This window comes from Metopolophium dirhodum, chromosome 1 (assembly GCF_019925205.1).
Source record: "Metopolophium dirhodum isolate CAU chromosome 1, ASM1992520v1, whole genome shotgun sequence".
NCBI classification, from domain to species: Eukaryota; Metazoa; Arthropoda; class Insecta; order Hemiptera; family Aphididae; genus Metopolophium; species Metopolophium dirhodum.
In genome coordinates, this window is record NC_083560.1 from 77857076 (window position 1) to 77877165 (window position 20090).

General features: G+C 27.7%; 1 protein-coding gene across 1 annotated transcript in view; it reads left to right on the plus strand.

Annotated features, from left to right (window-relative positions):
* Nucleotides 1-7350: 7350 nt before the first annotated feature.
* Nucleotides 7351-20090, plus strand: part of LOC132936306 (fatty acyl-CoA reductase 1-like) — a 44666-nt gene continuing 31926 nt past the window's right edge. Inside the window, exons 1-3 of the mRNA XM_061003003.1 lie at nt 7351-7510; nt 10710-10903; nt 17481-17732. Of these exons, the coding sequence (XP_060858986.1) occupies nt 10718-10903; nt 17481-17732 (438 nt within the window). The 5' untranslated portion in view covers nt 7351-7510; nt 10710-10717. The remainder of the gene's footprint in view (nt 7511-10709; nt 10904-17480; nt 17733-20090) is intronic.

Consider the following 20090-nt stretch of genomic DNA (forward strand, 5'->3'; position numbering starts at 1 on the left):
TCGCTCAGAATCGTTTTTCTTATACAAAATGATATTATATCATTGAATTCAAATTTAACACCATTTACAGTGACCCACTTGTAACCTACTGTACAACAGAGCGACATCCACTTATCCACCTTTTTTTTTCATTTTTATAAGAATAATAATTCAACGATCTGCACAGCAATATTGGTACAATAGGTTGATGTAATAGTCAGATTTAAACAGAAACGTAGGAAAAAAAACAGCCTTGTCGGCTTGAGTTTAAGGGACCATCCAGCGAATGCACTTCACCGCTTTACTTTTATAATTCGTTCAAGTTATGACTTTTGAAATATAATCAAAGTCCGTGTTTTTGAATTCTCCAGGTTTTTTGTGAAATTGTTGAGGAATTTTTTTTTGAAAATGTCAATACGGGTATCTAATTTAAAGTTTGAACAAATATGGTTTTCAGGTTATCAAATTATTTATGCTTAGCATACAAGTCCTTAATAACGGTTTTACTTGAACCACAAACTATAAATAAGAAATATCGAAAGATATTTATAAATTGAGGGACGACAATGAAAAACGTGCTATTGCCAAAAATATAAAAATTGAGTTATTCACTAATACATCAATATTCTGGTAATAAAAACAGCGGAAATCGAATGGCGAGGTGAGATTTTGCCAATACGCGTACTATTTCCCATGGTAAATTGATCTTAAACATTCGTAATATCTTCAAAACGCACTATTTTGAACGCTATTATTGCAAAAGTTTTGCAAATATTCTTTTAAAAAAGTTTTACTGTAGATCTCTCTCCCCGGGCAGTACCCTATACTCTGCCTATTGCAGGACAATCCACCTCTGACGGAATATTTAAAAATTCCAAAAATCTGATTTTTAATCAATCGCAGCATTACATTGTAGACAACCAATGGGGTGGTGAGCATGTTCGATGAATCGTCCTGTATACCATATCCCAGATAGATTAGGTACCAACATATTCGAGCGTATATATACTATACATACAACGACCCTGGTCGTGTTTATGTGTGTTGTTTTTCGTTGGTCGGTGCTGCGCGTGTGTCTCTGTTGTTATTATTACTATAAGCGCTTATACCCCCCCAAACGCGCGCGCCTCCGCGGCGGCGGCGGCGACGCACATTATTATAATATTATTGTAGGCCGATAAAACATCGGGAAAAAAAGACATTCTCCGTGTCGGACGTGTTCATAATTTATATTCGTCGTCCCTCGCACCGCCGCAGCGGTATATATTATATACCTAGTATTATATATATTTTATATATACCTAGGTATACAGCGGCGGCGGTCGGATTCTCTCGCATATGGGAGCTAACCATGTAGTGTTTTTTTTTTTTTATTACGATAATATATTATTATTGTGTAGCCCTATTCCCGGTGCATTCGGCGGTACCTACCTGCGTCTTGCTACGACTTACGAGAATATTATTATCATAATAATTGACTAGCCGACTGCAGCCTATGCTACGTAGGTTTATATAATATACATTATGCGTGTATTATAATATATTTGATATGTGGTATGAGGTGGTCTGCTGGTGTAATAATAATATTACTATACTTCTACGGCAATTCAAATGAACCTACCTAGATGACATGTGATAGAAAAAAGAAAATATAATAATATATTTTATTGCGGCGGGGCCGAGACGAACACAAACGGATGGTTTGCCCGGAATAATAATAATAATAATATAATAATATGTGATCTGCGTTTTAATTATATTCATATTATAATAGGTATATTATTTTAAGTGCGAGAATGTTCAATATCTATCTATATCAGAGTTGCCCAACTTTTTTTTATTCAGCGGGCCACAAACAATTATCTTCGTTAGGCCCACCAAATGTAAAAATTAGAATAGTTACAATAAATTACCTACATATTATTATGCCTATATCGGACAATTATATTGGACTTGTTTTCCTTATTTTTTATTGGCTATTAAAAAGATTACACATTGGGGTTACTAACTACATAACTGTATACCAGTTATAGTAATATAATAATTATTTAATTAGATCAGTATGCTCTTAAATTCTTGATAGTGTACTACGACTACCTCCTAGTTGATATTAAACTGTAAATTTTCCATTGGAAAATGTCTGATAGAAAAAAAGAAATAATATAATATTATAATTATTTATTTTACCTATATTTTTTGATTTAAAAAGTAGCATACTACCTACTAGACATTTTTCCTTTGCAAGGAAAATTGAGGATTCATTATATTAAATTAATTTTTGAAATATTAATTGTTGATTTGTGTTTCTATAAACAAAATCGGTTAGAAAATAAAAATTGAATTCAGCCCAAAAATATCGTGATCGTGGTTCTGAAGTTAGGTATATATAGGTAATCTAATATTGGTATACCCAAGGATGTGCACTTCGACGCCAATCGTTTAGATTTTAAACCTAGAGTCACACGGGGATTTGTTTGCTCACGAAAAACGAATAAGTTTTTGTTTGCCATTGCATGGTCATACATAAAATAAAACAGTCATTATGATTGGATATACTTTTAGAATTGTATTTAATTTAAGCCTCCCAAATCGATGTGTTGTATTAATTTGTCACAGACAGTGACTTGCGATGCAGGAACACCAATAAGTAATAAATACATCTACTACATTAAATAAAATGCATAAAACGGACGTCCCTTATGTAATTACGACATTAGAATGTTTTGTCAATAGAGATTCAGCAAGAAAATAGTTATTATCATGATTGTATATAATTTTAAACCTGTGATTAATATTTAGTCAAAAAACCCAAAATAACCGACCTGTTAAAATTCTTTATGTTTAAGAAGTGGTAAATCCGCGAGAATTTAATATGTTATACCGCGGGCGCAGGATTAGCTAGTATTATAACTTATATATAATTTATAAGTATATAGCTAGCTGTACGTCGGGTAGTTCTGTCAAAGTTAAAATTATTAATTTATCCATCCATCGTTATCCGTTTTTCCATTAAACAATACAATACCTGTCAAAATCGGTTCATGCGTTACGAAACCTTTCTGACTAAAACTGTCTGTCAAATGAATCTGTGGGTGTTTCACGTAATGTTATATTGTATTTTAACCATGTACGTTTAAAAACCTATATAAGATTTGAATACTTTTCGTTTTTGATAAAAGATAAACTATAATACTATATATATAAATAAATAAATAAAATTAACATCGTTTTTTTTTTTTTTTTAATATTGTAAAAGAATCGATTTTCCAAAGCTGAGTGGTAAATAATGTTTTATGTCATGTCGTAAGTAGAATGCACGTATTTTTTTTTTTAATCGTCTCTAATCTAGAATGACTAGAATGAGTGGCATGTTATTATTTATTATTATGAAACTGGACGAGCCCAGTACAAATTTAGATATAAATCTTAAAGCTAATAAGTACATAACAGTATGAAATCTTATTAAAAAATCAATATATAGGTAGTGATAAACATTTCATAAACGTGGACTCATCATTAGTAAAATAGGACTGTTTCGCAAATAATTCACAGAACAAAAAATAGGGATATGAAAGTTGAAGACGCTAAGTGAATTAAGAACTGATATTATAATAAATTACGCATTTTTCCACATAAATACCTGCCATATTATGCCTTTTGATATTTATATCAAATTTCTATGATAGCTACCAAATAATTTAATACAATACTGAAAATAATATCCAATCATAATAACTATTTTATTTTCTGTAGTCAATGGAAAATCTCTCTATATATTATATTATCTAAACAAAAAAATATTCAATTTTGGTGAGTTAACATTTAGAGTTTAATTCTGGGATGAAAATTAGCATACGATCCATCAGGAAGTCCAAAGAACATGTGTGCAAAGTGTGGTTCAGAACCTCAGAGATAACATAATAATAATAATAATAATAATAATAATAATACATATAGGTAGGGGTAGGTACATAGTATGCCATATTTCTACAAATTATAATTGTAATATGATCTGTAACCTGCAATGGCAACCATTTATATGAAAAAAAAATATTCGATTTTGGTAAGCTAAAACGAATGGCATGTGTGAGCCACCCTATACCAACTTATTGGAGTTTAAAAAAAAGCTAAAAGCTCCCTCTGAGTCTTAAATAATCTATATTAAAATCACTTTTATTGAAAACCGTTAAGTCCAATAGTTTCTGAGATTCCTTCCACACAGAAAATGTATTTACAGATTTATGTATCGATGGCTAAGGGACCAAAATTTGTACGTCACAAACACTGCATTTTACTAGTAGGTAGTTTTAAGATTTTCAATTATTTTAACCTAATGATTTGTGTTGTAGTTTTTTTGTTTCTTAGTGTTACGAGTTACAACTAATTTATTTTTATAATAAATCATATTATCATATTATTATAATATAATACCTATAATCTACTATTGGGACTTGTTATAAATGGTAATATAATTATAACATATTTTTACGGTGGACATACAAGGTTTTTATAGACATATTGTCAACAATTGTTAATATGATAAAAAAAATTAAATAACTGATTGAATTGCTTTAGACAAAAACAATAAGTCCAGACTTGTTGTACTATTGGTCGCCAATATATTATTTAATATTTAGCGTGAATCACCATTACCATTTGGGTATAAATTGTAAAGGTTATATCCAAAAACCACACACTTTTTCGGTTTATTGTAATTGTTGAGTAAAAACCATACACTATTTTTAATCAACAGATCAGATAAAATAAACGTCAACACTCTTACCAAGTTTACCAAAAAGTTTATAAGTAAAACGTGATTTTGTGTACAAGAGTACTAATTTGATATTTATAGTTATTGTTTAAAATCGTCAATAAACGATTCAATAGTTTTAATATCGTACGGTGTGCATCTGTTATTATTTATTGTCCACCGAATTTTTATCCCAAAACGTTTGACTGAAAAATAACACAGCTCACGTAATATTATTATTATTGCTATATTGCGTTCATGTGTATGTTATTTTTATTCGGAGGTACGTATTTTGATAGGGCCATATTATGTGCTATTTATATATATATTATATGCTATAATATATCGTTTATTTCGTTTAATATTTGTTTTGCTTCTGCTACGCGACAGTCGGTATATCCAATATCGAGTACTTACTACGGTTTTAGCTAGAAAAATCAATCGTTCACAGCTGTAGTCGTAGATAGTGCAAGGAGACCGAATTCTCAGGGCAGTCCTCCGATATTTTTTTATAACAATATTGTTTATATCAGTGGTTTTTAATATTTTATGCAACATGAACCCCTCTACAATATAAAGTATGAACACGGAACCCCTACATAATAAAAAAAAACTTTTTATCTTGATTATTATTTAATATTAAATGGTTATTTAAAAAAGTATTATCATAACGAGTATGAGTCATGTGAGATTTACTTTAAGCTATAATAGATTTATACACTTTTAATGAAATTAGGTAAATAGCATTAATAAAAATATTATAATAAAATCTTCTCCACGGACCACCAAGTAACCATCTACGGACCCTTGGTATACAGACATACAGTACAACCTTGTAAAACTTTCAGTCTTGGAGAAACGTATTGAAGAGGATACACGGTGCCCACGGTAATCTAGGGGTTTAATATAGGCAATTTTAATGCGATTCCGAGAAGAAAAATTAAAATGTTTGATCTTAAAATATATATCATTTAAACACAGCTAATTCAAACAGTTTTAAGATTTGTGGTCTTATGTCCAGTATCCACTTGGGTAATAATATTAGATTAAATTGAAAAAAAGTTACTATGCGTGGCCTAAATTTATGAGTAAGTGCAGTCATTTTCAATAGATTTATAGAATGTCCATATCACATAGAAGATAAATTTATCTAAGCTGTGCCTTTTTTTTATATCAATACTCAATAGTTTTTAAAAATTAAACAAATAAAAAAACCAAAAATAAAAATAAACAACGCAAATTTATTGTTTGCAATATCTTAAACTGTTTCTTTTTTTAAAAAAGTAATCACAAAATAAAAACGCAACGACTAAAATACACGACGGCATTTCATAAATCTATTTTATATGTGTTGTAAAATATATATATTGTAAGGCTACTATAGTACTGTGTCTCCGTGTGTTCATCCCGCGCAAATCCATTTTCACGAATAAGTTACAGGTGGTGGTGCGTCCTTTTAAGTATTAATTTATGCAGCAGTTATCTATATAAATATATAGTATTATTGCTTGAGTGGGGTTCGTCGAAATTGTTGGGAATTTAATCTCCCAAAGCTGCTTTAGTTAAAAAATTCAAGGGAATTTCCTGCGATGACCGTTATTTAATTTCTTGAGTGCATCCCGAATAAGGTACCTATCGTCCAAGTGCATCCTACGAAAAAAAGGTCATGCTTTTAGTTTTTACGTAGCCCGAATGCGTTCCAGTTCATTTAAGTTACCCCAGGTATACCACAAGGAAGTGAACACCCCAAAAATATTTCGTTATTATTATTTTTGATAAGACATTTTTACATATTTAATATTTGGTTGAGTGTAAAGATTTTTATAATATTTTTTAGTACCTATCTATAATTCAATTATAATACATTTTTTGAAAGTTCTGGAAAATATCAACACGTGTAAAAGCCCACTCATCATTTTTGCCACTGCGTATGTTGTTTTCAACAGTGCGACGAGCGCAGTGGAGGTGGAACGGTACTTATATAATATGACCATAGACAATAGCAAAAGTGCAATTCTAGATTTTCATTATATGTAGTATGTACCTATATTTAATGTCATTCAATTATTTAAAATTATGTAAAATTAATATAGATCGCAAAATTTGAGCATTTTAAAAAACACGAATTTGCTCGGAGTCGAGTCCTTTGCCGATGAATTTTATTCCTCGCATCAAAAAACCCCTATGGATACGAAATTATGACAAAATTCTTGGAGGCCGTTTTTGAGGAAATATTCTTATAGACTTGCAGTATAATTATTTGTCTGTTAGTATACTTAAGGATTTAACATAATATACCTATCGCACGTGTATATAGTTTGAGTGAGGTTCGTTGATGTTTTTCGGTTGTCTACACCAGTAACGAGAGCACTAGTGGTGGGCACGGTACCTATATAATATGACCTTAAACAACACTATAGGTGAAATCATACATTTTCACAATATGTATATTTAAATGTCACTCGAATATAGAAAATTATGTAAAATTAATTTAATATAAATCAAGTATACACGCGGTACAGTATAATTTATTACGATATTAGTTCATAATGTATTCTTTGCATTGAATTTTAATTAAGGAATTCAATTATCTGACACAATAGAAACGTCGCGTTCGCTATTAATTCATTCACTCATCGCATTTCTTCGACAATAAATTATACTACTAAAACACAACTTCTATTGACGTAAAACCGAACAAACATCAAAATTTGCCACATACCTTATTTACGACCAGTAACGTGATAGTGTAAATTAAAGGCATTCACTATTCGATAAAAGGTAATGTTTATACACTTTTTACGTATACCCAGTGTTGTAAAGTACTTGAGTAAAAGTATTCAAATACTTTTTTCGGTATTGAATACTTTTTTAAATACCTACTTTTACTTTGGAAGTATTTGAACGGTATTTTAAATATTTTTTTTACAATTGTATACCTACTTTCATTAATTTATCCTTTTGATTCTTAATTTGTTTCTATGTACTAACTTTATTAAATAAACATACCATGCCGTCGTGGTCATGCTTCAACGTTGTAACAATTATAATATTATTATTTATCATTTATAGACAATTAGATAGTTGTTTAACTAAAGTTAATTGCTTATATCTTTTGTTATTGACTGTAAAATTATATTTATAATTTAACTATATGAAAATATTATAACTTATAGAATTTAGTACTACCTATTAACCAATAAAATGATTATAAATTATCTATCTTAATCGTTTATCGTCAATGAGTGACGATGGTATGGGATATCCAACTACATATAGCTCTATATAATATACATATATCTGTAGAGTGTTCAGTATTGGTATGCGACTATAATTTAAATATAATTAACATGACTGATCAGTATTTTGATTTTTAAACAAATCATGTTTTTAAAATGAAATAAACAATTCTTTTATTAAAATAAATTATTTCAGAACTAAATAGAATTTTTTTTGTACTTGAAGATTTTTTAAAACATTTCTAAAAATTATTTGAGTATTACAACAAGAGGTACTTCAACCTTACTATGAATAGTATTTGGGTGGTATTTTAAAAGTATTTGAGTAATTACTTAAAAATTTTTCTAAAGTATTTTTACAACGCGGCATATACCTAGGTAGGTATTTGTAGGTATATGTGTTTATTGTGACAAAATAATTGGTTTGTATTCTAATTATTATTATTATTCAATTATTATTTATGGAGTTTCTGTAACCATCGCACAATCAAAACTTTTGAAAAAGAAATATTAATGCTTCGATTTAAATCGAGAACTAAACCGTATTTATAACATTTATAATTATCTACTATAATTTATTATAGTCACATAAAAATATTTCTTTTACTTATAATTCCTTATGATTAATATAAGTAGGTATTATTACAATTTACAACTGTAAATCAAATAAATATTTGTTTTATTCCTATATTAGGCCACCTGTTTCATATTATTTGAACAATAATCTTAGTATAGATGGTAATAAATAAAAAAAATAAAATACGACATTGAATAACTGAGTGAAGAGGCCTCTCGGTGGAGGTACTTTATCGTGGAATATTAGTTATAATAATATAATAATACTAATAACGATTATTGATTACCTAATTGATGCTAATTGTGATTTACATTTTTTTTTTTTTTTTTTGATTAACAAGACAACTGTTTTAGTCTTTTTTTGGGATTCTCTGTAACAGTTACTGAATCATATATACATATAAATACATAATATGATATGATATTGTATAAAATATGCACTATTTCAGAGTTTTGAACATCGAATTTATCTAAAACTAATCTACTATTACGCACATTATTCGTATTTCAAATAATAAGTTTGAATAACACTTTTTTGTAAATTATACAATCGTTTATTTTATTTTTATTTTTGAAAGCCGTTAAATTCAACTTAGATTTGTTGGTAGTTAATAACAAATTATTACCTAATATATTATAAGACGCGTATATAAGGTGCCATTAAATAAATAAATAAACATATATATGGTTGATTTCGTATTATGTTCTCCAGTTAATCAAAGAGGAATTCTAATTTAAATATTAGGCTTGCGTCTTCAATTAAAATACTGGTCCGGAATATAATCTAAGATTCTTAGTCACTAATTTATAAATGAATATATTATTATAGTTGTGTTGCAGTGACAAGTCGACGATTTAAAAATATAGTGCTCGTGAAAATCCTTCTACCGCTGAGTATAAGCAAACTAGAAAACTTGTCTTGTGATGTATAATAATAATACCTACCTAGGTAGTAATAATTTTATTAATCTGTACTCACAATCTGGCTTAGGCTCAACCAAAATGTTGTGAAACGTTTAAACATTCGTTATGGACAAGACGTTACGTACCTATTGATTAATATTATGTAGATAATCCGATTCGGATGTTGATGTTGTCGTCTCGACGTTTATTAAACATGCCCACGAGAAAAGAAACGAAAAACGTGTTCGAATAAAATAAGTCATTCAGTGTAAAAAAAAAAAAACCTTTCATAGATACCCTACCTACGCTGTTAATCGCGTGGAACCGATTGCAGTGTTCTTTTAAAAAATTAAATCGATCGACTTCAAATGAATATTATTTGTGTACTAATATAATGTAAATAATTACTATATTATGTGTAAATATAATAATGATACATGGACTATTTCCCCTCAGACATCTTCCACCTTCGTGACTATCTTTGGTGTAATAGGACTCCCCCCATTTTCAAAAATGTATTTTAATAATATTAACACCTACTGTTTTGTAGTTTTATATCTTATTTTTTTATTAAGACAAATATATTATTATTGTCGGAGTATCTACTAGACATTTTTATTTTTATCAATTATTAATTTTATTATACTTTATTTAGAAAATCTTTTAGCTATAATGTTTTTCCTAACGTTACATTTTATTACTTAACTTGTTTTAAACATTATTAAGTGTTTTAAATTTATTATTATAATAGTATTTTTCTCGTATCAAATAGATATTATTTATTTTGTTAAATACTACCTAGATGGATACTATATAATAGCAATGAGTTTTTTGCAAAATATCATAATTATTATAATACTTATTTTAAACATAAATTATTATTTTAAAAGTACTTACTTTATTGATATTTGTTTCAAATGGATACATTGATTAAAAATATACATCTATATTTTATTTTATTTATGCAAATATTTGGAATTTTATTCTATGTCTTAATCAAAAAAAAATTTATGTTCAATTATTCAAATACATTTCTATTAATTTGGGGAGGGGGGGGTGATATTGTAACGGTTAAAATGTCCTACTACACCAAAAATAGTTTTGTGATTTGGGGGGGGGGGGGTGCAGGGGTAATCGTCTAAGTTTTGTATAATATATCATACAATACGACCAACAAAAAACCTACTTAATTATTTATTATACCTATAGATACGTTTTGTTCAATAGAACAAACATTAAATTTTTTTTTTCGTTTGTTTCAGCTGCAATTATGGGCATAAAGGACTTTTACGATGGATGCGATATCTTCATAACAGGTGGCACCGGATTCATGGGCAAAGTTTTGATCGAAAAACTACTGCGATCGTGCCCGGGAATCAGAAACGTTTATGTTTTAATGAGACATCGCAAAGACAAGTGTATAACTGATAGAGTCAAAGACATGTTGGAGTTACCGGTACGGAGAAATTTAAATTTAAATTTAAAATAGGTTTACACTTGCACGCAATATCCAAATCACGTTAGGCTTTTGTGCGAATGATAAAATATATATATATATATATATATTATACAGGGTGCAACAGAAAATTTAGCCAAACGATTTAAAATTTGATACTAATTAAACGTAGGTATGACAACAATTATTATAAAAATTATACGGATACTGGATAGTTATAATTTATTAATTAAGTATTGAAATTTCAAAAATTAATATTTTCAAAAAAGTAATTACGTTTTAAATTAATTTACATATGTTAATTAAAATAAACTACCACTAATCGACTAAAATAAACGTTTTTACCATCAACATTTTTCTAAATATTAGATTTAAAAATATTGTATATTTTTCATTTTTCAGAAGAAAATTCAATTCAGTTTTTAATTTTTAGTATTAAAAATAAAAATTTGTATAGAACTGTTCTTGTAAGAGTCTATAAATTATATGTAAACCGTTTTTAAAAATATTTATTAGGACAAAAGTTATTTAATTTGTCAAATAATTCTGTTGCACATTGTATATACGTTCGATAAGTTCGACGACAACATTGTAATTCACTTATCGGACATAATATCGTTTTCGGACTCAGAGTTTAATTTAGTTAATGATATTCGAACGAGTGTATAAGTAAAATAAAACAAAATTAATCAATGGACAATGTTATTAGGTACCTGCTGTATTACCTGCTACCAAACTATATCATAGAAATACGAGTTTATGTAATAGGTATAAATCATAAAGTTAATTACATTTAACAAGACTATATTATTATATCTAAGGCTCGAATTTTGTATCAAAATAAAACGTTAGAAAAACATAATAATAATTTCCAAAAAATAATTTATTTCATTTAAGATTGTAAACTACAAAAACAAATAAACTATATACCATTTTAGAAAATATAATATTTTTGTCAGTTATTAACGTTTCAGTTTTAATGAGATATCACAAAGATAAATGTACAACTGCCGGAGTCAAAGTGTCACACACGTGTTGGCGTTATTGGTACAGGGTCACGGGAAACGGGGAAATATACATTTAAATTTTAAATAACCAATAAATAGAAGTCTAAAGCATTAAGTATTCTTGCGATTGATAAATTTATATATATATATAGTACGTTAGGTAATGTTGACGACAACATTATAATTTATAATTCAATAAATGATCGGACCTAATATCGCTTTTACACGGACTCTATATGAGTAAAATAAAACAAATTATTCAATGGACAATGTCACCATATTGGCATCCTGCTACCACACATTATCGGGCATAAAGATTAGGTTAGGTAATTAGGTATAAGGTATAAACCATAAAACTGATACATTCATCATCGAGATACTATATTATTTTAGAATTTATTACAGGTAGGTACCTAGTACATAATATATTTTAGGGATCGGACTTTGTAGCAAAATAACTCGTTAATGAAGCATAATAATAATTGCCAAAAAAATCAAAAAATTAAAATCTTTTATATTGTTTAATCTCATATTATAAATTACAAATAGATACTACAAAAAAAAAAAACAAAATGAAAAGAAATTATTTACTATTTTATAAACTATAACATTTTTGTCAGTCACCAATACATCCTCACCGCATCCTCTCACAAGTTTTTTATTCACATTGTTAACTTTTGGCATTTCTACGTCAAATATTTCAATTCTAAATCAAATTTTGTAGAACGCTATTCACATAGGATACGGATTGATGTTTACCGATCAACTAAAGTATTTGGACGTGCTATAAAAAGACGCTGTATATATGTACTTACGACAAAATGATACGAATTATATGTTCCCCCCCCCCTCCCAAAGTCGTAAATAAAACTGGATGATACGGTCACTTTAATAAAACTACAATTCCGGTACTCCAACATAGCTATTTTATCAGCCCCTTCTATTAAATTACGACGATTTTACGGCTTATTTATGGCAACAGTATAGTGGGATAATGAATACAATCATAATGAAACATGTTTAGTTTTCATGACAACTATGTAAAAATTAGGAAAAAGTAGATAGGCACCTAATGGAGAAATAAAAAAAGCACATTTAATGGATAAATCCAAAAAAAATTCAAAATAAAGTTTAATTCTTTGCAATCAGAATGATTAAAAGTGTATCTATATAATATCAGAATTATCTTTCTATCTCACACATCGCCAAAAATACAAATTTTGCTAAAAAAATCCAAGCCCTAAATTTATTTCACGAATTGAACTAATGATTTAACAACATCCGTGGTATAACCAAAACAGTGGCCATAATGTACATTGCAAATATAATATAGGTACAGCTTAAATATCTGTACTTACTTAAATTTTCTTAAAAATTAGAATTTTTAAGTAAAACGTATTTTAAAGACTAAATATTAGGTATATACGGAGTAATCCATTTAACGTAAGACACTCATTAATGCAGAAAACACTTATGTTTTCGAAAATTATTCCTTTCGTATATGATTTTAGGTCTTTAAAAATAACTTACAATCAAGGCTGCGCAAGTTAAGGATTTTTTTTTAACTCAGTTAAGTTAAGTTAATATGCACCAATAACAATAAGTTCAAAGTTCAAAGTTAATTTAACTATAGGTAAACTCATTTAAGTTAAAAGTTAATAACACTTTTTGTTAATTTTTTATTAAGTTAAAAAAAAGTTAATTTGTTTATACAACGCTAGCGAACTTAATATTTTTCCAACCCAAAACTAAATTATAGGATATAGTGTTAATACTTCATACAGTATTTCCATATAAGTTAGATTCGAATGATATAAATTTTTAACTTGAAACAATTTAGGATACATATTTTTTGACATAAAAACAAAATAGACTGAAATAGTGAAATATTATAAAATTAAAAACAAAATAAATTAACTTAACTTACTTCTTAAAATGAAAAAATAACTCATTCATTTCACGTTAATTAAGAAAGAAATTTAGTAAGTTAACAGTTAAGTTAATAAAAAGCCAAAAGTAACTAGTTAAGTTAAAAAGTTAAAACAGAATTAACTTTTTTACTTAACTTTAACTTTTTAACTCGTTAATGCCCAGCCTTGTTTACAATACATCATTTTTGGAAAAAAATTATATTTTTATCGTTTTCATTTTTTATATTTTTTGATATTTTGAATGACAAGATACATTTTTTTGTATCATATTCCGTAGAAAAATATTATTTTGATCTACAAAAATCAAATTTTGGCTTAATAGTAGTTTATTACTTATTAGTTATAACTTTAAATACTTACACCTCATAAAATACACGTCCTAAATTCGATTTTTATGTAACAAAGTATCTGCTTTCAAAAATATTCTGCTATGTTGTCGTTAAAAATGGTTAAACATTACAAAACCCGATAACGATAAATATGTAAAAAATATTATTTTAAAAAACGTTAATAGTTTATAAAATTATGAGTGTCTTGCGTTAAATGGACCACTTTTTAAAAAGGCAATATAAATCAGTTCTGTTTTTTTTTTTTAATTTCTCGCTCCTCATTATTTCAACATAATATTATAGTTCTTGTTTTTTATTTTTCTTATAAAATAATATTTGTTTTTAATACTATAACTATCGTGAATATTTTTCTGAAAAAAAAAAACGGTTTCATAATACGAATATTTTCCTTGCTATTACAATATGTGATGGTAGTTAAACATGCCATAATATATTATAATATTTTCTCCATTGCACGATCGCATAAAAAAACCACTTGCAACTATTCCCTAAAAATGTTTGTTTTTTAATAGATAGGTATTATAGGTTAGGTACACAAATTCAGATATCCAATCGTGGACATTACGAGAAGTGTACCTTATATACGTTGTACGCTTGTATATTTTGTATAGTGTATATTTTGTTATAACCGTATCAACCCTTCGCTCCTGCAAATGTCCAATGACCAAATTACCCTGGATACCAGGGTTATTCTCAAAATATTAATCTGAAATAAAACAAACGGTTAAATAATTACAATTTAATAGTAATTTACACGAGTCAGACAAACAGCGCAAAAATGTCTAATATATAAGGTTTAGTGATCTATTCCGTTTTCGTCGGGGGTCGAAAACAAACCGAAAACACTGAACACAAAAAATAAAATAAACGCGATTATTTGCTGAGTTTGAAAGGAAGTATTATGTTACAATCTACCTGCAGAATAGGTAGGTATTTTATGCGATAAATTGCGCACACACGTGTCCGGATTAATGTTATTTACTTTTATTATCTGAACAACCTTACTCAATATTTTACGATCAAATTCAATTAGTCTTTATTATTATTTGTTTGTGAATTTCTGCAGTTTGGCATAACTACATGTACCCAGTGTTGAGTTTATCTAGATAAACATTCTTTTATCTTTTATCTTATCTAGATAAATAGAGATTATTAATTTACACAGTTATCTAAGATAAAAATCACTGTTATCTAGATGAATGTATCCAGATAATTTAATTTATTAAATTAAATTTATTTATTATAATTTATAGGTAGACAATTAAGTAATTTATTAAGTAGGTAATATTTACAAATAACCATCGTCATTCTCGATAACATACTATTAAGTTATTCTATATTGCTACGAGCTTACAGAGAGTGCTATAAACCAATATCAAAAAAATTGTCCAATAATTTATCTAGATAAAAAAATTTTTTTTCATCTTTATCTAGATAACATTTTTATAATTTATCTTTATCTTTATCTAGATAAAATTATATTTATCTCGGTTCAACACTGCATGTACCGTTGGCTTTACAGTTGTTGGATTTTGTAGTCAGTGTTCGGATTAGATAAGTAGTTTTTTATCTAGATAAAAAAAGATAAAATTTTTTTTAAATAGGTTTTAAATTTAGGTATATTTTAGTTGGGACTAGGAACATAATAATAATAATAATGATATAAATAAAAATAATTACATTATTTATAAACCATAAACTTGGTTTGAGAATCTGTATAAATATTTAAACGCGTTTGTACAATTTCGCGATTTTTATCAATACAAAATGTATCTAGATGAATTCATTTAGATGAGTAAAAAAATTATATAAGATGAACGTTTAGATACCTTGTAACTATTTATCTAGATAAGATAAAAAATGAAAAAATAATTATCTAGATATTCATCTAGATAAATTTATCTAGATAAGTCCGAACACTGTTTGTAGTTTACACTGAATTTATTTTCTGAAAATAATTACTATTAAACATATACTGCTATAATAACTTTCATTAATCGAGGAACATATATAATACCATTTGATTTAAAAATTTCAATGATTAACAGTTTCACGTAAATATTATTTTCTTTTCGAATGTACACAATTATTATAGCTGAATAAAAAAAGAACAATCTGTATCTGAAAATATTAACTTAAATTGTAGGTATATTTTAATTCTATAACAATAGGTAACTATATATTTAACTTTCTGCAAAGTATGTTATACCTAGGTCATAATAAAATAGATAGTCTGCATACCTAATATTTAAACATTCCAGTGATAAATAATTCTCAGATGATTGAAGAACGATTTTAATTGTATTAATAAAACTGCACTTAAACGGTTTATCGCGATTAAATAGAGTCAATATTTGTAAATGATGGATTATGATGTATTACTATTCCTACATCATTATAAGAGCGAATGTCTATACAATTCAGTCAAATATTTATTTAATATTAATATGATTATCATGTTCATTAAATTATTATCTTCAATATCAAGGACACGTAGCTTTTTCTATATTTTACCATATAGGTACAGAGTAATAATAGTAATAATAAAAAAACAATGTCAATATCAATATACGTTATTCAAGCGTTTGTCAAAATAATTAATAGTAAATAACCATAACATGTGATATTATTTTCTCCACTGCACGGAAAAACATTGAATCATAAAAAATATATTAAAATAAAATATATAAAAAAAAAATTGGACATGCCTGTTTGAATTACTATAAACAGATTGACCTTATTTATTGTACAGACTTCAAAATGCATTCGTATTCAAATAATCAATATATTTCAGGAGGAAATTGATTAAAAAAAAATAATGAGCACCCACTTAACAAACTTTTATTAAAAACGGTCCTGTAGTTTTTGAGTCTATTAATTTACAGACATACGGGCAGATATTCGTTTTGGATTTCTAAACATAAGTTTAGAACGCCTTATATCAATGTGACCCTATTATGTCTATCCGTCCGTCCATCTGTTAGTTATCGGTAAATAGTTACGATTTCTTTTATTAAGATTTTATAACCGTGGTTCTTTTTAAAATAAATTCATAGTGTCTAGCCAGTTTTAAAAAGTATCAAAATAAGAGTATTCAATAGATTCATAGTAGCCAATATAAATGTTAACAAAAATTATTTTTAAATTTTATAATATGAAATTATAGTTTATTGCTTTGCATTAAAATTAATTTAGAAACTGGGAATTGCAGAGTGAGCTTTCCTAACTTGTTTAATATATTATATTAATTATATATTGTACTGATGTGGGTTTTTTTTCACCCGTCCAGCTGTTCGATAAGATAAAAACGGAACATCCAGGTGTCGCAGAAAATAAAATAGTTCCTTTATTTGGTGACTTGAGCGAAATCCGACTGGGGATGAGTGATGACGATTACAACATGTTGGTCCGTAACGTTAACATCGTTTTTCACGTAGCTGCGACGGTTCGATTTGACGAGCCTATTCGAGATGCGATCATCAAAAACGTGAGAGGAACGCGAGAAGTCGTGGAATTAGCTGCACAAATGAAAAACCTCATGGTAAGTAAAAACTGTCCAGTAACCTATATTGTCTATAAAACCCAAATCCTAAACGCCTAAACAGTAGGTAGCAAAAAATAAAAATAATACATCGAGGCCAAGCTCGGAAATCAAAACCAAAGCTTGGGCAAGTGGTTTTGGAAATGTTATACTATGTATACGGTGTACGCATAGCTGATAAACATAGTTTTGGACATTTGTAAAACAAATGTTTGGTGCGTTGATACATTTCCCCCAAATATCATGTTACTGGACTTTGTAAAAGCGGCAGATAATAATACCTATTCTGTATTGGTTTCATGTGTACTTTCTGAAACTGTAATAATTTTATTTATTAAAGGCTGGCGCCATTGCCGTATGAAGGAATTATTTTCACTAAAGGACCAATTTATCACTAGCGTAGTGAAAATTAGAAATCTTTTAGGAGATAATCGGGTGGTTATAACTTAAAATAATATGACAAACAAAACAAATAAATACTACATAATTTTTTTTATACATTTATATTAGGTTAATCTAGGTATTTGAATAGCGAATTAACAGTTTTAAGGAGTTCAATATAGGCAATCATCAAAGTGCGTCGACACTACTCACGCAGATCTTATTAACTGTGCGCGAAATAAGTGGCGATCATTAGTGGCGTGAGCAGTAGAGAATGTTTGCTAATTTGTACGTAGGTAATTTTTATCAATCCTACCGATTGCATCTGATAATTTGTTGAAACTTCTGAGAACTGATTTGAATTCGTCAATATAATTTATTAATATGTCTATATTAACATGATATCAATCCGGTCACATTTTAAGATTTTAAATTTAAATTTTTAACAATTTCTAAAGTTTACAGAGGTAAAGTTGAGAAACGAAATTTAAAAAAGTGTCCTGATTGGCATTGATAATTACCTAGAAATAATACTAAATTCAAATCACTTTTCAAAAGTATATATAATATTGAATTACCAGTTCCGTCGGTAAAATTGACTAAACATTGGTACATTTTGGTTGAAATTATAAAATTAACTGACCCATTTGCAACTATCTTAACAAGCGATTCTCATTACTACTATTATATATTTTTTTATTCTAGAAAAGATAACCTTCAGTATCGTGGATAGTTAATTTTTTATATATAATATATATTAAAATACAATAAAGTCTTAAATTTTAATAATAATATCAATAATTACTATTGATAACCATGCATATAAACATACTCAGATAACGTGAAATTGTCCGTGTTTAATATTAAAGCGAGCTCGTGTTTTAATATAGCAGTGATATACGTCTTTTTGAAATTAAAACATATAACGTTGAAATAATTGTATACTTTATAACTTGCACGGAATTGGTCATTAAAAATGTAATAATTCATCGGAAATCGTCATTAAGTGATAATACTATAATAATAATAATATTGTCGATAGAAACAGTCTCCACATTTCCAACTGTTATCTTTATTACAAAAATGTCCCCCTTTATATCAACAAAAACGTACTTTAATGTATACGGTAAATAAACGTAATTCAATATACAGTTGTACATATAGACGCGGGTTGGGGGGGGAGACTTGTGGGGTTTGGTCAATCTAAATCAGTTGTAGCCCTGCAATCCCCAAAATTCAGGACATACAGAATAATTTATAGGAATATGTGAACTTACATAGATATCATGGATAGACATATTATAATATAATATTATAACTGAAACTGTGACTTTGTAGATAAATGCATTATTTTATCTCGGTGTGTATAACATAGCTTGTTTAATACAAAGATCGAATTAGGTTCTAATGGATTACATTTTTAATGATTTCCGTCAATTAAAACTTTAAACTTAAACACACATTTTATGAATTTTTTATTTTTGTCTTATATAAATTTTACATGTTCTATACCTTCGAACATCGTACCTACTAATATCTTTAATTTCAAATATTTTTATGTTTTTTTAATTATATTCCATTAGTACAGTACTTACAGTGCTTTTTATATTACATTTTTCCCGGTTTAAATGCATTTACAACGTTTTTCAGTGAATTTTTTAGGATTTATAAATTACAGTTCGTTTTACGCTTTTTATATTTTTTTAAGATTTAAATCTACCACCCTACTATTACTATCAATTTTTGTATGAGTAATATTTGTACAAAATGAGTACTCTCATATTTCAACGTTAGTTGTTTACAAAATCAAAACTCTCGCTGAGATTCTGAAAATAATAGTTTAATAATAATGTATTCTGCGTATCAAACCGGGAACTGGATGGAGACCGTAACGACGGTGGTCACCGCTTATTATAATCACGGTCAATGTATATTGTTAATCACATATTGTCATAAAAAAGTGTAAGTAAAGGCAGT